The 21,697-nt window shown below is 37.5% G+C and overlaps 1 protein-coding gene and 1 long non-coding RNA gene across 2 annotated transcripts; one reads left to right on the forward strand and one right to left on the reverse strand.

Moving 5' to 3' along the window:
• The first annotated feature begins 2,151 nt into the window (after positions 1 to 2,151).
• Positions 2,152 to 3,766, forward strand: LOC122047831 (transcription factor CSA-like). Its single transcript, XM_042609333.1, has 3 exons — positions 2,152 to 2,695; positions 2,798 to 3,238; positions 3,310 to 3,766. Exons 1-3 carry the CDS (start codon positions 2,434 to 2,436, stop codon positions 3,558 to 3,560), a joined length of 954 nt encoding a protein of 317 aa, XP_042465267.1. The 5' UTR covers positions 2,152 to 2,433; the 3' UTR covers positions 3,561 to 3,766.
• Positions 3,767 to 6,201: 2,435 nt separating this feature from the next.
• On the reverse strand, positions 6,202 to 21,483 carry LOC122047832. Its single transcript, XR_006130670.1, has 4 exons — positions 21,332 to 21,483; positions 20,361 to 20,489; positions 7,030 to 7,210; positions 6,202 to 6,368 (listed from the first exon to the last, which is right to left on the reverse strand). It is a non-coding gene; the product is annotated as an uncharacterized LOC122047832 (long non-coding RNA).
• Between the last annotated feature and the right edge of the window lie 214 nt (positions 21,484 to 21,697).

Genomic DNA, 21,697 nt, shown 5'->3' on the forward strand with positions numbered 1-21,697 from the left:
TATAAAATTATTTAATTAATTTATTTAACAGAATAGTAGCATGATAGATATGTCTCTTGTCCCTTACATCACTTTTTCTATCGAATAATATTTTTTCTCTTCTCTTTCTTGGATTTAGAAGAAAATATAACAAATTCTATGATTAATATGGTCCAACAAGATCAAGGAATCCAAATAGGAATGTTATTGCTCCTAGGCAACGGTATAGTGATAGAAAATTTTCTTATTTTTTTCATGGATAGGATTGAATCTTAATTTCATCGAATTAATGAATAATTTTTTTTAATAGACGATTGACCTAAAAATATTGAGCTGATAGGTCATCCGTTTTTCAATTTATCATGATCATAGGACCGAACAGATTACCTTTAAAATTAATCAACGTAAATTGAATACTTAATACCAACTTTAAAAAAAATAAATCGGAATGTTATCCATTATATGCTTCTATCAACCAACAAAATCAAGCAAAAAAAATTTCTTAAGAGCATCACTTCTTACCTCATGATTATTCTAAATACCCTCGGGACGAGTGAGTTATCATCTTTGACACTCTTTATCTAACGCGAATGATGCTATGTGTTTGTCATATCACAGGTCTCAATGGTGGGAGGGAGGGATAAGGGGACAAAGGGATCGCTAGAAAACTTTGCTCTAGGAGGAGTTTGGGGGGCGTTTGGAGAAAAAGAGATACCAGAGGGGGGCTACGACAAAACTCAATCTTTCCTTATCCCTCATTGCAAAAAGAAAGAAGACAATTGATTGAATGTGCAACATGCAAAAGGACAAGCACAAACCTGCAATTAGGGGAGCAAGTGCATGAACCTGAAACCTCCATCACCATGTCAACTAGTGATGGATCCTTGAGAGAGCCCCTGTTTACTGTTCTTCCTGTTGAGCAAAAGAACAAGGCATGAGGAAAACAGACCCCCCCAGAGCATCACAAAAAACCAAGTATCCAAAGATCACAATCTTTCCTGTTGTTCATTCTTTGAGAGCAAGAACGATTCCAAAAGGATTGGGCAACCTTGTCATTTCTTTTCTTTGCAAGTCCAATGATTCCTTCCTTGAGCATCATCATAATTCTTCTCCTTCAACTACAGTGCGGCAAAAAGAAAACTGATCATGCTTAATTTCAGTATTAAAATGAGGGAATGACTAGGTTAGCTTTTTCTTTAAGCCTGAGCATGTGTTAAGTAACTTGTCTTTTAGCAAAATGGAAGGGCAAAGTGACACAAGAGAACGTAGTATCCAAAGGAAAAAAGGTGATTGAGTTAAGCAGTCAATATTGACTAGGAAAAGGAAAAAAAACAATGTTTATAGTTTGATTGGGTCCACTCTACACATGAAATATATTCTTTCACACAAGTTTACAAACATCTGGAGTGGAGAAGAAAAGCAGAAGTAGGCCGATCCATTCCACAAAAACTAATGAAATGCAGGCACTAGTCTTTGGTTGTCAGCTATAGTGTGATTAAAAAAACATTGAGCTTAAACAACATCAGGAAATATATAAAACATAATATACTTTATTTGAGTGAATAATCTAAGCAGGACTGTTTGTGAACTAGTTGGCGAAAGCAATTTAGCAGGTAGAATGATGCCTTGATGGCGAGAGACTACAGAATATTGAACTAACAGGAATCAGATATAAACATTGAATATGACCACCAAACAGATTGGTTAGAAAAAAGAGGCATATGAGTACCTTTAGCCAATAGTTGGGCAGTTCACATGCATGTAAAAAATTCCTAGTTTTGCAGGTTTGTTCAAGGGCATTTAGCTAATGAGTCAGAGTTGAATCTTTTGATTTATTTTTTTTTTCAAAAAAAAAAAAAATTAAAACTTTGCCTGTGAAGTTCATCAATGTATTCTGAAACAACAGGAGCAGAGAATGCACAAGCATGGGAGTCTGATTCGGACATGGGCGAAAGAAGAGCAGTCCTATTCCACTAAAACTATGGTACACCAACCACCTACTGTGCACAAAATGGCAGCAAAAAGAAGAGGGTAAATGGTCACTGTAACTTTGTATTTCCCCTCGTTTGGCAACTTTTTTTTCTTTGCTCAGGAACAGCAAGAATGGTGGGGGACGGAAGAAGACAAAAAAAAATTCTGATGGCTCTGTTAAGTGTTAGAGAGACAGAGGCAGGTATCATCTATAAAAGTGTGTGTAGGGAAGAGGAGAGACTCCAACTCCAATACCCACACGAGTGGTTCTCCATTGAACCCTGTGCTTGCCATAACCATTTGTCTCCACCTAGACAGAGAAAGAGGGAGGGAGAAGATTTCTTCTTGACCTCCTTTTTTTTTTCTCTCTCTTACATTCACATTTACAAAGTTTTAAAGCTCCTTGATCTTGTTTGCTTCTCGATAGCATCCTTGCAGCCCTCAGCTGGTCATTTTGGGGCTCATTGTGGAACAGGTCTTAGAATGGCTGCAAGAGATGACATGGGGCTCTTCTCTGGAGGGAGAGAAGGCTGGGAGAGAACAAGGGGCCATGAGGGCACTGAGGATGAAGAAGAAGTTGGTGATGGTAGTGATAGCCATCAAAGTGAGCAGAAGAATCGGCAGCCGAAGCTATGTGTTAGGGGGCACTGGAGGCCAGCTGAGGATGCTAAGCTCAGAGAGCTTGTCTCCAAGCATGGTCCCCAGAACTGGAACTTGATTGCTGAGAAACTAGAAGGAAGATCAGGTAGTTGCATGCTTTTCAGTTCAAACACAAGCAAAAAATTGAAACAAAAAAAAGTGATTTTTTTGTGTGTGTGTGTGTGTGATCATCTTGTTTTTATGGCAGGGAAGAGTTGCAGGCTGAGATGGTTCAACCAGCTCGATCCAAGGATCAACAGGAAGACATTCAGCGAGGAGGAAGAGGAGAGGCTTTTGGCTGCCCACAGGATGTATGGCAACAAATGGGCATTGATTGCCAGGCTCTTCCCGGGGAGGACAGACAATGCTGTCAAGAACCATTGGCATGTCATCATGGCCAGGAAGCAGAGGGAGCAGAGCAATGCTTATAGGAGAAGAAAGCCATTTCTGGCTTCTTCTTCTCCCTCTCCCCTCCTCTCTCACGCCCTTCTCCCCAGTAGCAAAGGTGTCAGGACCAGGAACAACACCAACGCATGCAGTGCCGACTCTGCCATCACCAGCACCAGAGATGAGTCAGCCTCCACTAGCACAGACCTCTCTCTCAGTTCCTTCACCAGCAGCACTGTCCCTATCTATTCCATGACCAGCGGTATGTCTCTTGGCTTCCATCACATGTTTACTTTGCAGTTGTAACTGATCAACTCTCACACTCTTACGAAGGGTTCGATGAAAAGGCCTCCACTGCAAGGAAGAGGTTCTTCAACAAGTTTGGTGAATCTGATGATAGTTTTCTCCCCAGCGGCCCTCCAATGGTGTTGGTCCTTGGTTTTGACCAGCCATCTCCTGAGGCTTCAGCCAATCAACCAGTGGCCCACCAAGTCAGCAATGCTTTGCCTCATGGTGAACCACAACATGGGAGGAAGAGAATAATGATGCCCTTCATTGATTTCCTAGGTGTTGGAGCAACATAGAAGGTAGGGTAGGAGTATTAAATGCACAAGTAAAACCCTAGAGGGCGGTGGTAGAAGAAGAAGAAGAGGTTTACAGGGATAAGGTTGGAGCAAACCAGTTGACAAAGATTACAACTAAGAGCCTGATTATGATACTAAAGGTTTTAGTGGAACTGTATCTCTTCTTCCTTGTTGAAACTTAGATGGAGAATGGATATTTTCATCTACTTGTCATGTGCCATGAATCTAACTCATCATCTCGAACGGACTGCTAAAGATTGAACAAATAGAAGTCTTTCAAAGTAATAAGTAAAAAAAAAAAACACTACTTTTGTGAGCTCTGGTGCCACAGTGTGGAACAGCCAAAGCCAGGCCATAGTGGTTCCATGTCCTCAGCAAGAGGAAACCAGTGTAGTTGGTTATCACTTATCACCCTCCCAACTTGGAAGGTTGTTGAGTGCTCAGAGGCACTGAAAGCTGACAGTGCCAGCTTCCCAACTCACAATTGTTGGTGAACAGTTACCCTCAGTGAGGTCCATGGGAGAGAGAAGAGAGGGGAGGACCTAAATCTTTAATGCACTTCACCAATCAACCTAGCTGAAAGAGCAAAAAATTTGAACCTGTGAAACAATGAGACACTTATTTCTGCATTGAAGAAACACAAGGACATGCTCTTTCTTCCCTTAAAGTGCTCTGTTGAGGTTCTGTAAGAGCATTAAAACAGCATTTAGAGAACAGTACTGGCAAGGACAATGCTGAGCACACATTCTCTTTCAAGCTTAATGTAGATAGCAAGTATATCTTTTCCTGCAATTAAGTGAGTGGTCACACACCAATAGGACTTACACTCTTTGTGCTAATGGTGAATCATTGGAGGGTAAGGTCTCTCTATTATCTACCCTCCTAGATAAAATAAAGTTGGCAAAAAATGATTAAGCTCATCCTAACATCCCGTTAATTCGTCATAAGGTCAATACAAAAGAATTAAATAATGAATGACTATTAATTTTTGAAATAATGATTGACGGTGAGAAACTACTAAACAGTTTTGAGAGGGCATCCTAAATAAAATAAAGTGAAAAGGAGAGTGGGAGAGGACTACTACGAAGGAAAATAAATACAATATTTCCATTGGTGAAGCGTTCTGTCTGCTACAAAGCTTACGACTGAGTTTGATAATCTAATGGGCATGCCCTAGTTTCCTCAAAAGGGTGAGAATACTTGGTTAGATTTTCTCCACGACTGATGGCACAGAAGATTTCTTTTCCATATATGGGTCAATGATTGATGATGAATATAGTTTATGCAATGATGAACTCTAAACACCAGGCTACAGTCAATTAGTTCGAACTAAATCCGGTCTCGACCTATAAACTATAGCTTACTGTTAATCGATGACCTTGCCTTCAAGCTATATATATATATATATATATATATAAACATGTCTATAATTCTTATAATATAACACAATATGACTAAATTTCTTGAGATATACGACAAGGGGATAGTGCCCAGTGGGTGGACAAAAAAATGAATCATCTGAAATGACCTGTCTTCATGCATACAAGCCACACGTACGTGAACCGGGGGCCAAGCTAACTATGACAAGGTTTTGTAGGTGAAAAAAAAAAAATCTCAAACCTCCCACAATAAGATATAGATAAATCACAGAAAATATTTTACCCAGTATATTTAATCCCAAAATCTATTAAAACAAATACTATACATATATCAACTACATTATGACAAGATTTTAAAGCATGTCTAGACGACGATCCAGTCTAACAATCGAGTATGATACATTGGCCAAACACAACCCACTTCATAGAATTAATCATATCATTTTTTTTACCTAGAGTGAGCGTAATTATTTTTTACTACCATCGTATCATTTTTACTTTTTTTAAAAAAATTATTAACTATTTTAATAAATTTAAAACATCTTGTTTAGCAAGCCTATTAGTACACCATAGGTTTAGATAGACAAAACACATATTTTCTTTCACAAAGTGTAGCATTCCTCGAACATCAGTTGATCGAGAAAGAAGCCATAAAATAGCTCCTTCCTCCACTACCTCTAATTTGCTACTAGCTAGCACCATGCATCAGCCGAGATAGCACCGAAACCATCTCGTTGAAGTAGACCATTAAACTCCATTTCGAATGGAATTTTGAACCTTGATATGAGCACATGTCTATGGGTGCATGAATGATCAACTTGTGAAAAAAGAAATCAAGCTACAAGAAAATGTCTGAGAGAAACAAAGAAAGTATCTCAAATCATAAAAGCATGAAAGTCTCTGAAACCTAGTGAAACACAGAAACAAGTAAACTGAACTTTTGTGTGCACCAACCACTTCAAGGAAAAGTAAGTGTAGCAGCTTTGAAGAACTGAATGCCGACCATTGATTAAAATTATCAAGGAAGCAAAACAGGTGATAAAAATAAGAAAAATGATAGGTAGAGGGAAAAAATCTCAAAGAAAAGTTCAGGGATAGACACATAAAGTGATGGAGCCCACAAAAGTGAAATGATGAACCATGAATTTATGTGTCTATCATTAAATTTTTCCTTAAGATTTTTTTTTTCTGTATATTATTGTTCTAAAAATAAATGTAAGACACTCGCAGATGCATAAAAGTAATTGAGTGTGGTGATTTTTTTAAGTCATTTTCCCCTCAGCAAAAAGCTAAAGAGGGTAACCACTGTGTAAGCCATATGCTAGCAAGACATAACTAATATATTAAAAGTACAATTGTTATTATTAAAGATGTTTGCTTTATCAGATTGCAAGAAAACAGCCTAGATGAAGGCGCAGCAATTTTTGACCTGGGGAGAAAGTAGATTAAAAGACTTGATTAGCTCACCCTATAGCTAAACTAAAAAGAAACATTATCTTAGGCAGAGTACAATCAACTTTGAAGACAAGGCATATGCCAGAACTAATAAATCTTGGAAAAGGAATCTCTCCTGTTTAGAATGCATACAATCCTCCTTTTCAGTGCCAAAAAGAAGATCATAACTCACCTTGCAGTATATTTAGACGACCACATGGCTACTTTTGGTCAGCAACGAGAGGTTATAGGTTAAAAGAACGTCAAAAGAATTATAAGTGCATTTCGTTGAAGAGTCTCGACTCAACATAAAAAATGCAATCATGATTAGGTGGTGTGTAACCATTACCTAGTAGTTTAATTGACCATAGATGCTAACAATGCTAGCTAGGTGCATTTAGTTACCGGTCCTTGTCAGAACCTCATTCTATTAGTTGCTAATGACGATAGAATTGGCAGTCCTACAAGCAGTATTAGTCTTCCCCTACGCTTGAGAACAAACGAGGATCTTGATGGTATTTCTAGGTGTGTGCTTAAAGACCCAACTGTGACTCAATCTCATAATCCTATAAAATTTAGAAACAAACAACTCTCCTATGAAAATAAAATATAAATTTTCATTCGTTGTCTCGACTACTTCAAAATAAAAAACTTACATCTAAAACCCTGGAGACCAAGTGCTGTTGATTTCTCAACTGTATCATTCAACCTCAAACGAGAATCTTTAAATCGAACATCATTTTCAATGAGCAAGGAATACTGGCAATGCCATTCAAGTTTTCACCTTCAAGGAGCAGTGTTTTCGTTGTCTTCTTCTTAGTCATGCCTTCCATGTATCTGCAACCAAGATCAATGTATCAAGAAAACTAAACCAAGAATCCAGGGTTGCAGCCATGAATTATCGGCGATCCCATTCAATCCATCTCTCATCAACTTCACAGGAAATCCAGCTTCAGCAAGGATCATGAGATTAATCAACGGAAAACCAAAAAGCCATGTGTCAGACATAAATCCAAAAATATCATTTTGGCACAATGCTTTAATTCAGCTACGAGTAGGTGCAGTTCTTTTATGTGATTTCTCGCTTATCTTCGGCTATCCCAGCACTAAATCTTTATCTTAGACAGAAATTCCAGATATTAGTAAATAGGGAACCCCATAAACTTCAATAGAGAATTAATCCAACTCCGATTTTCTCAGCTGCATCATGTGCTTGAATCATAGATTCAAACACATCCAACCTTAACATAGGCAGCAACCAATATGAACCCAGATCAATCTTAACATCAGGTTCAAGAGAAATCGAAACTGACAAATTCAATCACCATCAACCTAGGAACTGAATCAGAGTTGATGCAAAAGACTGTGAATTGAATTTAGCAATCAGAACTGTTGGTGTAATCGACCTCCGTGGTTTTGATATTTATTTGACAATATGTTTCATAAAGCTTGGTCAAGGTTGAGCTTGGTCAAGGATGATCTAGTTAAGTGTGAAGTCTAGTTAAGTCAATATTGACTAGATGACTGGTAAGTGGTGAGTAGTCTACCGAGTGACTAGCAAGTCCAAATGGATCAAAGTTATTGGGTCACTTAGGAGCTAGAAGGGGGGGGGGGGGAGGTGTGAATAGCTTCTCGCGCTTCGATGATAATGATTTTTAGCGGAATAAACTCGAAGCAAGCGACTAATCCAAGGATCCACACACCGAGCACACTCCACTATGTAAACTCTCTTTCTCGGAACAACCGGAGGTGGAGAAACCTCATACAAGACTCAACAACAAAATACAACTCAAACAAGAAGTAAATACACAAGAATACAGATAAAACCTTCTTGCTTGATCTTGTTGATGAAGATTGTCTCTTGATGCTTGAAAATGCAGTAGCACCTTACTCTAAGCAACTTCAAGAACTGGCGGAAGAAATGGGAGAAGTGTTGTGTGTTCGTTGTGGCATTTAAACCTCATCATTGCCTTTATACTTCGCAATCTAGGGTTCCCAATCGATTGGGCATGCTCCCAATCGATTGTCACGTTAGATCCCAGCGATCCCAACCATCCAAAGCTCGCAACCTGCGCAACGGTCATATCCCAATTGATTGGGGAGACTTTGATCAATCGACCGATCAATCTAGAGTGCCTCTGTGCTCTCGCAGATAAATCTGGAATTGACCGATTGATTCCATCTGCCTCGCGATCTTGCGAGAAAACAAGCCCCAATCGATTGACTGATCGATTGAAGTATCGCAATCGATCGGTTGATCGATTGGGGAGCACACTGTGCTCTTCGCGAGCGGCTTCCAATCGATCGCCTGATTGATTGGCCTAGCCCGAAGCTCTCCCAATCAATCAACTGATCGATTGAGCTCTAGTTCAATAGATCGGCCATATTTCCCATTTACCTGGCTTCACTCAATCAACTGACCTGGCTTCACTCACCAGGATTTTCCATTTACCTAACTTCACTCACTAGGTCTTTCACTTGTCTTCACTCACCAGGATTTTCTATGTGCCTGGCTTCACTCAGCAAGATTTTTCAATTGTCTAACTTTACTCACTAAGACTTTCCATCTACCTGACTTCACTCACTAGGACTTTCCACACCAAGTGTCCGGTCAACACTGACCCACTTGGATTTTCATCATTTGTTAACCTCCCCATTGGACTTGCCCTTGCCTAACTTCCAGTTAGGACTTCTCAATCAAGTATCTGGTCAACCTTGATCTACTTAACTCTTCTTCACACCAAACTGGTCAAACATTGACCAGAGGAGAATTGCTCCAACAATCTCCCCAAATAAACGATTGCACCTGCAATCTCCATACATTGTCAAACATCAAAACTTAAACATCAAGGCTTAAGTTTGAGTCAATTCAAGCTTAGTCAACTTGGTCAACCTTGACCTAGGAAATTGCACCAACAAAAGTGACTTGATGCTTGGCCAGAGGAAAACCCTAGGGGGAGGTAATCCTAGGGGGAGGTAATCCTAGGTAAAGAGGAAAACCCTAGGGGGAGGTAACCCTAGGTAAAGAGGAAAACCCTGGGGGAGGTAACCCTAAGTACCTAAGGGGAGGTAACCCTAGGTCTTGGAGGAGTGAACTCCAAGTAAAAGTCTTAATAAGTGAAGATAGATGGTGAAAGTTCTGGTGAGTGAACCTATATAATGGAAAATCCTAGGGGGAGGTAACCCTAGGTAATGAAAAGCCTTAGAGGAGTGAACTCCAAGCTTGTGTGACCAACGGATTTTGGTAAACCTAAGTATAGTTTTACTAACACTATTTTGCATTACTATTATTGTTATTGTGCTAATTTAGTATTAAGGAAAAGTCTTAGTGGAGCAGGTGATGCTTGGCAAGTTAGTTGAGGTAAATTACTGGAGGTAGTGAAGTGAGGTCGTGTCCCATTAGGGAAAAACCTTAGGTACTGATTCAACTAAAAAAATCGACAGAGGTTTCTAAATTGAGATCAAGACAATCATTATTGTCTTATTCAAACATACTATATTTACACTAATCTTGATATGCAGATTTATGTTCTAACTCTGTTTGCAGGGTAAATATTATTTTTATTTACTAACACTGTTTTGCAGAAAAAGATCTCCCGTCGACGGAACAAAGGTGTTCAGTCGACGGATCCATGGAATATCGGAACAGTGAGATTCGATCTAGAATACAAAAGGAATTTTCGATTTAGTCGGCGGATAAAGTTAATCAGTCGACAGATTAGTTTATTTCTAGAATTAAACAATATTCGAATTAGAGTACAAATGGAAAAAGATGATTAGTCGACAAAAAGATCTTGATCCGTCCACGGAACAGCGAGATTTCAACAATCGAACTGATCGGATCATTGCAAACAAAGAAAGAACAGAGGATCAGTCGATGGATAGAAAGATCAATTTACGGATAGGTTCAGTCGACGGAACCCTTTGTCAGTCGACGGAATGAGCCCTATAAAAGGAGCCCTCGAACTCCGAGCTAGATAAAACCTCCTGCTTTTCAATTTACTAATGTGCTCATTCTCTGTCATGCAAACTACAACTACTAAGATGCTGAGAGGGTTCCGACAACCCGCGCTACTTCTTATATACATCGTTGTCGGTATACTTTACTTTTACTTGCACATTGTACTCTTATTTGTAATATCAGTTTATCATTTAGTGGATTACCCAACGAAAGCGATCGACGATTGCAGATCTTAGAGTAGGAGTCAGCTGGGCTCCGAACCAAGTAAAAAAACAGACATGTTCTTTATTTTTATTTTTACTTTATTCCGCTGCTTACTCTAAATACAAAAGATAAAAAAGAAATTTTAAGGCTACGAGATTTACCCCACGCTCTCGTTCTTTCATGATCCAATAGAAACGACCTTGGAACAAACATTTCAATTCCAAAAAAAGAATTCCAGAAACTGCACATGTTCACAATTGACATAGACACTCAGATACTAGCATAATAGCTATGCTTGTCAATGAATATAGCTTAGGCTAAGCCTGACTTGGGTAGTATATTAAAAGAAAAAATAAAAATATGATAAAAAACTAAAAATTATGTATAAACAATTTTTATTAAATTTAAATTATAATACATGGTTATCACTTATCATTACAATCACATGGTTTAAAAATTATATAATACTAAATAATTACCTTTAGTGAGCATAAACATCTACTAATACAGATTACAAAGTGTAGATATGCAATCTGCATGCCCGAAGTTTGATCCAAATGCTATCATTGTTGTGGAACCTCAACATCAGTATATAAAGCTAGATATCCTAAGTTGGATTATAGCTAGTAGTTTGTAAGACACATGTCTTTGACTGTTGAGAAGATATGATACCCCTATAAAATCCCAACGAGATCATCTAAATAACTGAGTAGGACATCATTTGTCTACATCCGCCCGGGGGGGGATCTTAGTGGTGGAATGAGAAAGTGAAGGAAAAACTGTAGGATCGAAAAACGCTAAAGGAGAGGGGGGAGGTAAATAGTGCTCGTGGCTAATTCGTTTGTTTTTAAGATAATCGAGTAATCACAGCGGAAAATAAAGATCAAACGCAAACACCAAGAATTTACTTGGTTCGGAGCAGGTGACGACTCCTACTCCAAGGCCTGCATGTAAGAGTACTTTCGATGGGCAATCACTATAACTTCGGAAATATTACAAAAAGAGTACAACAATTAAAGTGCTACCAAATATTATACCGACAATAAAGAAATCTGAAATTGAGAACTTTTGGTCATCGGAGTAGTGTTAGGAGTTTGCCGGATCGATTTGTTAGCCGCACACGGAAGAAGTATTGCAAGTTACTGTTGTATTTTTGCCTCTGCTCGAACCAGGCTTAAATAAGCCATTGAGGGCGCCTCCAACCTCCATAGGAGGCGCCTTCAGCAAGGATGCTTATCCTGGTTCCCGCGGTATCGATAATCTCTGATGCCTGCGTTGCTTATCCACCCGAAGGCGCCTCCAAGCTCCATGGAGGGCACCCTCTATCCAGCGTTCAAGGCGCATTCTATCTCCTTAGAAGACGCCTTCGCTCCTTGCTGCGCGAGGTTTTCATCTAAGGCACCCGAGACACCTCCAAGTTCCATGGAGGGCGCCTCGGGTACTGTTCATCCGAGGCTTCCCTTGGGCAACTTCATTCCTGCAAGGTATATTAGTCCACAAACAAGGTATACTTTGCAAAACCAAGTTAGCACAATAATATAAAATAAATACAAGTATTTGACAGTCACCGGACTGTCCGGTTCTGATTTCAAATTTCTCGAAAACCCTAGGTTGAACTGACGCCTACTGTTTCCTCTTCGGGGAACGTGTCTTCACCTACTCCTTTTAGGAGAAGTTACCTGTTGCCAGATTGATCCTCCAGATCAATTGGACTTTTGCTTAGCGCCCGAAGCTTCCGGTCTTCATGCTGGACGTTCGCTCCACGACCCGTCCAGACTTCCACCCGGTTCACGACACCAGGATTTCAACCTAGAGTCCCCGATTCTAGGATTTTGCCCGAAACGCTCGACCCGCCAAAACTTTCCACCTAAGGTTACCACCCCGTAGGATCTAAGGTTACCGCCCCCCTAGAGTTTTCCACCTGCCTAACCGTAGCTAGGACTTTTGCCTAAGTACACTTAGGACTTTCCTGCAATCTCATTCAAACTCGTTAGACCACAAATAACCTTAACTTTGAATCCTTTGTCATTATCAAAACTCAGGTTCGATCCTCTAATGCTTCCCGCACTAACAAAAACGAATAGCTTATAAAGAATTATATATTTATAAGAACGAGGAAAACTTTAAAAAATATACAATAGCCAAGAAAGAAGCTAAGAAAGTAGTGAGTGAAACAAAAAATGAAATTTTTGAACGATTATATAAAAAATTGGATACAAAAGAAGGGGAAAGAGACATTTATAGAATAGCTAAAGTGAGAGAAAGGAAAACAAGAGATCTTAGTCAAATAAAATGTATTAAACATGAATATAATAGGGTATTAGTAAACGATGGAGAAATAAAAGAGCGGTGGAAGAGGAATTTTCATCAATTTTTTAATAAAGGTTTAGATGACGAACTTAACTTAGGTAATTTAAGTAGGTCAAATGAGCATAGAAATTTTAATTTTTATCGTAGAATTCATACTTCAGAAGTAAAACAAACTTTAAATGAGATGTACAATGGAAAAGCTGTTGGACAAGATGACATTTTGATAGAGGTATGGAAGTGTCTAGGGAAACAAGGTATTAAATGACTTACAAAATTATTTAACATGATATTGAAAACGAAAAAAAAATGTCTGATCAATGGAGGATAAGTACTCTAGTTCCCTTATATAAAAATAAGGGAGACGTACAAAATTGTGCAAACTATAGAGGTATTAAACTAACGAGTCATACAATAAAAGTTTGAGAAAAAGTAATAGAAAAAGATTAAGGAAGGAGACCCGACCGAAAATCAATTTGGGTTCATACTTGGAAGGTCGACAATAGAAGCTATACATCTTTTTAGATAATTAATTGAAAAATATCGGGAGCAAAAACAAGATCTACACATGATATTCATTGACTTAGAAAAAACTTATGATAGAATCCCAAGAGAAATTATATGGAGTATTCTAGAAAAGAGAGGTGTTAGCATAACATATATTGAACTATTTAAGGATATGTACGAGGATGTAACGATAGAGTAAAGACTTCAGGCGGAGTAACTGAAGCATTTCTAATAAAGATAGGGTTACATCAAGGATCAACTCTAAGTCCCTATCTTTTTACACTAATTATGGACGAACTGACTGTGATACATGTTGTTTGCAGATGATATTATTTTGGTAGATGAAACACGTGAAGCAGTAAATGCTAAACTAAAATCTTGGCGAAAAACACTAGAAGGGAAAGGTTTTAAGCTTAGTAGATTAAAGACAAAATATATGGAATTTAAGTTTAGCAATATTAGAAGTAATGAGACAATTGTTAAGATAGGAGAGGACGAGTTGCCCGGAACTGAGAGATTTAAATATTTAGGATCATTTTTGTAAAACGGTGGAGGAATTGAGAGAAATATTTTACATAGAATACAAGAAGGGTGGATGAAATAGAGGGGAGCGTCAAGTGTTTTATGTGACAGTAAAGTATCTCTTAAACTAAAGGTAAGTTCTATAAAACTGCAGTTAAACCTGTTATGTTATATGGAGCTGAATGTTAGGCTATGACTCGAGCACATGAGTAGAAAATGAGAGTTGCAGAGATGAGGATGTTAAGGTGGATATGTGGACATACGAGGATGGACAAAATAAGAAATGAGAGCATTAGAGAAAAAGTCGGAGTTGCATCTATTGAGGAAAAACTCTGAGAGACACATTGAAGATGGTACGGACATGTACTTAGACGACCAATAAATGCTCCAGTTAGACAATGTAAAACTATGATAAACATGCATATCAAACGAGGAAGAGGAAGACCAAAAAAGACTTGGTTAGCAACAATAAAACAAGATAAAATTTATTTAAATATAGATGATGATGTAGTAGGAGATAGAGTTCAATGGCGTAAAAGGATTCATACAGCCGACCCCACTTACCCTATGTTTGGATGGAGTGAGGGAAGGTTCATTAACGGAAGGGGAAGGGAGGGGAAGGAAGGGGAAGTGAAGGGAAGTAAAGTATTTAACTTCTCTTTGTTTGGGAGGGAGGGAAGGTTCATTAACGTAACACGTGTTACTTTGTTTGGGAGGAAAGAAAGGGGAATGAAGGTTAAATAGACAAAGTTACAAAAATACCCTTACTTTTTAAATTAGACATTTTTCATAATATTAATATTTATTTTATAAATATAAATTAGATATTTTTAATAATAAAATTAATTTTTTATATTATCATTTAAATTAGTTATTTTTTTAATAAAAAATTAATCTTTTTATAATATTCATAACAAAACAATGAATTACCGATAATCAAGTAATTAAATGAGAAATAATGAAAATAATGATTCTAGAAACCTTAAATAAAAAAATTTGAAAGATAACGCTAATAACGAGAATTCCTATTCTTTAAAAACTTATTAAATTTTGATAGAAAAATTAAAAAATAGTAGATATCCTCTTAAATTTTGATGACAAAAATGATTTCTCCCTTCAATTCAATTAGAAGATGTGTCAGAGCCCCTCCTCTAATAATTTGGCAACAAACGAGCTATGAAGAAGGCGAGGAAATTAAACTCTGACGACATAGCAAAATTAGAAATTGGAACATTTCTTATACTATTAAGAACAGGGATAAAATTGGAAAAAAAATCTTTTATTTTCCCTTCCCTTTCCTTACGCCCCAATTCGGGGTGTAAGAAAATCTCTCTTTCCATGGGTAACGAAGGTTAAAGCTTACCCTTCCTTACCTTTCTTTCCCTTTCCTCACTCCTTCCCAAACAAGGTTCAAAGTTTCCCTTCCCCTTATTTCCCTTTCCTTCCCCTTCCCTCACCTCCTCCCAAACAGACCGTTAGTGGGAAAAGGCTTGGTTGTTGTTATAATTATCAAAATACAAAATAACCAAAATATCCCCATGATTTTATTTATTTTATTAGAAGAAGAATCATTTTGGGTTTTATAAATGTAAAAGTGCACCAAGCATAGCCAAAAACCAAACTCAAATTGGGTTAAGTCCGCATGTCACGTCTCAGGATAGGTAACTCAAATTGGGTTGAGTTCGCATGTCACGTCTTAGGATAGGTCAGTTATGACATGCAAACCAGCCATATGTTGCATGGCTCCCCAACCTATCTTCCTCTTTAATTTCAAATCATATATTTTTTGTAAAAATATACAATTAGAGAATAAAGATCTCTTAAATCAGTTTGATCCTCAAACAAGTAAGAAATTTTAAGATACAATGCTCTTTTTACACCATCTTTCCATGGCAATCATTTATGAAATAACACTCAAGTTATGATAGGGATCTTCCCTCTAAATTAAACAAGGTCATGCCATCCAACCCGAATCATCCAATAACAAGATAATGTCATATAATCACTTGGCAAGGAGACTTTTCCTCTAATAACTTGATCACTCAAGTTTGACAACATAGATTAAAAAATTTATTCATAGTTCAAATATTCATTAGTTTCTCTTACCAGTAATTTGATAATATAAGCATATCTTTTATTGAATAATATTTTATACTTAATACAAGCTTAGAAGATTTTCAAGGTTGTGCCCTTTATACACATTTTCAAATTTTTGTTGTCTTTAAGTCACTTTTTTTTCAACTCCGCCCATGACGAACCAGTCATGGTCGGCTTCAAGCCCGGATAAAGGAGAAGGATTACGTTAGGTTGCTAGTCAGCATTAAAACTATGACAAATATTTAATGAATGGATCCATTAAACTATTATACTAATGTTATGTTGTTCCCCGAAAAGAACGCGTTGTAGGGTTCAACTGTAACGTCTCGACAAGGGCTGCTACATCTTCAGAACTCGGGTGTAGTGCTAAATACGCAAGAGTTCGCAACAGTTCCACTGTAATGCATTGAAAAGGACCACTACATTTCCATGAGAACTGGGGTGTAGTGTTAAATAGGCAAGAGTTTTCACACCATTAGAGGTGTCAAAAATGAACCCGACTCGACGAGTCAACCCGAAAAAAATCAGGTTCAGGTTAGGCATTTTCGGGTTCGGGTTGAAAATTTTTGGGTCGGGTTCGAGTTGGGTTCGGGTCTGGTTTGGGTTGACTCGAATTTAGGGTTAAGTGGATTTTTTTTGGGTTAAATCGAATTTTATTTTGAAAAGTAGGATCTTTTTACATATATTAATATCAATGTTAATATGTGTTGGGGTTCAATCAAAGTCCCACATTGGAAAGATTTGGTAAAGATCATGAGGTTAAAAGGATGCATGATATCTTCATTGGCATGAGGCCTTTTGGGGAGAGCCCAAGAGCAAGCCATGAGGGCCCAGACCCAAAGTGGACAATATTATGCCATTGTGGAGATATGTGGAGATCCTTTGGGCACAACAAATGGTATCAGAGCCATGGTCCGGACCAGATGCCATGTGGGGTGGCCTTGAACGAAGTTGAGGGTGAGCCCGAAGCAGGTCAAGGTGACCAGATGTTCACGGATAGGCCCGAAGTAGGTCAAGATTGACCGGATTAAGCTGCTTACGAGGAGGCCCGGAACAGGTCAGGATGACCGGATGCTTGTGGGAAAGGTTCCGAAGCAGGTCAAGGTGACCGGATACTCGCTGGGAGGCCCGGAGTAGGTCAAGGTGACCGGGTGAGGATGCTTGTGGGGAGGCCCAGAGCAGGTCAGCATGACCAAATGCTCGCGGGGAGACCCGGACCATGAGAGTAATTGTGGTCATTCGTTTAAGGGGAGGATTGTTGGGGTTCAATCAAAATCCCACATGGAAAGATTTGGTAAAGATCATGGGGTTAAAAGGATGCATGATATTTTCATTGGCATGAGACCTTTTGGAGAGAGCCCAAGAGCAAAGCCATGAAGGCCCAGGCCCAAAGTGGACAATATTATGTCATTATGGAGATATATGGACATCCTTTGGGCACAACAGTATGCTAATGATGGAGTATTGAGGTAAAAGTGAAAATTATAGGGAAAATAGCCAAAAAAAAAAGAAGTCATTTTCAATTGGATTTTCAGGTTATTCAGGTTGGGTTCGGGTTGGTCGGGTTCGGATTCGGGTTTAGGGTTTTTGAGTTGAATTTGGGTTCAGATCGAGTTCGGGTTCGGGTTGAGTAAAAAAAAAATTTAACCCGACCCAAACCCGACTGACCCACCCGAATTTACACCCTTACATACCATAGATTAAATAAGAACAAATATGATAAGAAAACTAACAGTTTAATATTTGAAACATGGAACATAGAAGCCCTTAAAATGAAGGTAGTAAATACAATAATTAGGAGAAGAATTAACATTTTGTGTGTACAAGAGACAAATGGGTAGGTGAGAAGGCAAAAATGATAGAGAACTCGGATTTTAAGTTATGGTACATAAGAAGAGTAAAGAAAGAAATAGAGTGGGTATTGTTGTAGATAGTTCATTAAAGGATAAAGTTGTAGGAGTAGTTAGCAAAGGGGATAGAATTATAGCCCTTAAAATAATAGTGGTGAAAGAAACTATGAACATAATTAACGTATATGCACCGCAAGAAGGATTAGATAAAACTACCAAATCAAGGTTTTGTGACAATTTAGATGAAGTATTACAAAACATTCTACCAAATGAAATGATTTTAATAGGAGGTGATATAAATGAGCATGTGAAAAATGAGGAATATGAGAGGGTCTATGGGGGTTATGGGTTTGGAAAGTGAAATGAAGAAGAAAAAACTATATTAGATTTATAGTAGCTAATACATTTTTTAAGAAAAGAGAAGAACACTCAGTCACGTTCAAAAGTGGGAATAATCACAAATTGACTTTCTTATAGTTAGGAAGAAGGATAGAAAGATTTGTAAAGACTGCAAGGTCATCCCTTATAGATTAATAGTGTTGGATATATGTCTCAAGCATAATATCAATAGAAAGAAAATATATACAACTCTTACAATTAAGTGATAGATAGTTAAAAGATGGAAAGCGAAATATATTTAAGGAAAAGGTAGGAGTACAAGTATTAGGTGAAATATATAGCGACTCTAATAGATATGGGATAAGATGATATCAAAGTTGAAAATAGAATTAAAACTTTAAAAATAAAACAAACTTTAAATGAGATGCACAATGGAAAAGGACTAGATGATATTCTAATAGAGGTATGGAAGTGCCTAAGGAAATAAGGTATTAAATAACTTACAAAATTATTTAACATGATATTGAAAATGAAAAAAATATTTGATTAATAGAGGATAAGTACTCTAGTTCCTTTATATAAGAATAAGGGAGACGTACAAAATTATGCAAATTATAGAGGTATTAAACTAACGAGTCATACCATGAAACTTTGGGAAAAAATAATAGAAAAAAGATTAAGGAAGGAGATGGTGATCGAAAATCAATTTGGGTTCATGCCTGAAAGGTTAACAATAAGCTATACATCTTCTTAGACAACTAATTGAAAAATATCGGGAGCAAAAATAAGATTTACACATGATATTCATTGACTTAGAAAAAAACTTATGATAGAGTCCCAAGAGAAATTATATGTAGAACTATAGAAAATAGAGGTGTTAGCGTAATATATATTGAACTAATTAAAGATATGTACGAAGATGTAACAACCAGAGTAAATACTTTAGGCGGAATAACTGAAGCATTTCAATAAAGATAGAGTTACATCAAGAATCAACTCTAAGTCTCTATCTTTTTACACTAATTATAGACGAACTCACTACACACATTCAAGACACAGTACCATGGTGCATGTTGTTTGCAGATGATATTGTTTTAGTAGATGAAACATGTGAAGGAGTAAATACTAAACTAGAATCTTAGCGGGAAACACTGGAAAGGTTTAGACTTAATAGAATAAAGACAGAATATATGAAATTTAAGTTTAACAATATTAGACGTAATGAGACAATTGTTAAGATAGGAAATGATGAGTTGTTCAGGATCGAGAGATTTAAATATTTAGGATCATTTTTTCAAAATAATGGAGGGATTGAGAGAGAAGTTTTACATAGAATACAAGTAGGATGGTTAAAATAGAGGAGAGTGTCGGGGTGTTTATGTGACCATAAGATACCTCTAAGACTTAAAGGAAAGTTCTACAAAACCGCAGTTAGACCTACTATGTTATATGAAGTTGAATGTTATGCTATGACTCAAGTACATGAGCAGAAGATGAGAGTTGCAGAGATGAGGATATTAAGGTGGATGTGTGGACATACGAGGATGAATAGAATAAGAAATAAGAGCATTAGAGAGAAAGTTGGAGTTGTATCTATTAAGGGAAAACTTCAAAAAACACGTTTAAGACGGTACGAGTATGTACTTAGACGACCAATAAATGCTCTAGTTAGGCGATATGAAACTATGACAAACACACATATCAAATGAGGAAGAGGAAAACCCAAAAAAACTTGTTTAACAACAATAAAATAAAATAAAATTTATTTAAGTATAGATAATGATATAGTAGGAAATAGAGCTCAATGACATAAAAAGATCCTTATAGTTGACCCCACCTAGTGGGATAAAGCTTGATTATTGTTGTTGTTGTTCAAGTCACGTTTTTCATATTTTGATATTTACGTTTTAGCTGTCAAAACATAACATCTTTTGTTGAGATGCAACATCCATGATCTTTTGATATATAGGATTACCATCCAATGTGTTTCCAAACTGTTATTTTCATGACATATGCAGAACTTGGCCACTGAAGCAGCCTGCTTCAATCCATCTAACATGAACTGCTTTAAAGCAAACCATGTGTTGGTTTGTATATTGCTTGTTGGCAGAACATACTATTTGGCTACTTTGCACCCATAAGGAAGGAAAATAGAATAAGTACAATAAAAAAAATTAACAAACACTAAGGAAACAATTACCTCAAACATCTTCATTGGGAGTCAAGTATAAATCTTCTCCACATGTGCTTTAGGCTCTATTCGAAAAATCTTCTGGCACTGTGTTCCACTGCATTGGAGTGTAATCTTTATCTCTCAATGAAGAGAAGCCTATTGACCAAAAAAAACTTATGTTAGCACACCCTTTTTTATGTTTTTGAGGAAAAGGAGAGGTTGTCTACCTTGTTTGAATAAGTAAACTAAAATTAAAGGGCAAAGGTTATATGCAATAGGTATATTGATGCAAACTAGAGTAGGTACATCCAGGATGTAAGTTGGTGGATTTTCTGTTTGGTAATACTAAAGAATATGGGCTCATAAGAGAAAATTCTTCCGTCTCAATAACTGTTAGTGAAAATATCCAGGGGGTGGTCATTGGAGTGATAACAATTCCTCTGTCTCAATAACTGGAGGATTCAACCTCTTAAATGAAAAATTCTTCTGAATGGATGGAATTCCAAGTTTCATATACAATCAGGTGAAGCGAAAGACCCTTTTTATGCATGGAAACAAAGATATCGGCCAATTCTCTTTGGCATTATGATGCCTAAACTGCAACTGACATGAAATGCCTCGTTGGCGTAGCTAACATAAATTCCTCTAAGCCCAGTTATATGCATGCTACTCTCTCCTAGTTTTAGCAACAGAAGTGTCATGACAAACTAAAACTAGCATAGCTCTCATTAATACATCTAATATTGAATAACTTTGTAAATTATAGCTTAATAGAGTATTAAAGCACCATTGATTTCGAACACTCAACACCAGATTGGCGGTAGCACCAAACAGAAATTGGAACGAAATAATTACCGCAGCATTGAAAAGTTCCATGTGTCTAAAATTCCACAAAATGGACAAAATCAAGGATTCACACAATTACATCTTTCTTCGAAAATCCCAAACCCTACTTAGGCAGCAGGACACAGAGAGAAAAAACAGATGACGGCGAGTACCTAGCTAGATTCGCCAACGCGGGGGCACGAATAGGACGGCAGCAGCTCTCCGAAGATCAAAATAAGACTTATCGAAGCTCGAGGTTGAGCGTATGCGCCGCACTTCGACGCCGGCGGCGCCGGCACATGAAAGCCCCGCCGATTTGGGCCGCCGCGTCGTCGCGTGTGTATCGGCACTGCCTTTTATAGGGAAGGAAATTCCGGGTACCGATTTTCGAATTTTTGGATCCGAAACATGCAAATTTCGAATACCCCCCTCAACTATGTTTTATTGTAACAAACTTATAATTGTATGATTACGTTGAATTCTTAACAAATTTATTTTCTATTAAATTATTATTAATAACTGACGTACTACTATGTTAA

This window comes from Zingiber officinale, chromosome 2B, assembly GCF_018446385.1.
Source record: "Zingiber officinale cultivar Zhangliang chromosome 2B, Zo_v1.1, whole genome shotgun sequence".
NCBI lineage: Eukaryota > Viridiplantae > Streptophyta > Magnoliopsida > Zingiberales > Zingiberaceae > Zingiber > Zingiber officinale.

What these genes read in the sequence shown, in the direction of transcription:
- LOC122047831 (XM_042609333.1), top strand. Translation starts at nt 2,434, where the DNA reads ATGGCTGCAAGAGATGACATGGGGCTCTTCTCTGGAGGGAGAGAAGGC. An exon ending in GAAACTAGAAGGAAGATCAG is followed by an intron (nt 2,696 to 2,797) that starts GTAGTTGCATGC and finishes TTTTTATGGCAG; the next exon opens with GGAAGAGTTGCAGGCTGAGA. An exon ending in TATCTATTCCATGACCAGCG is followed by an intron (nt 3,239 to 3,309) that starts GTATGTCTCTTG and finishes ACTCTTACGAAG; the next exon opens with GGTTCGATGAAAAGGCCTCC.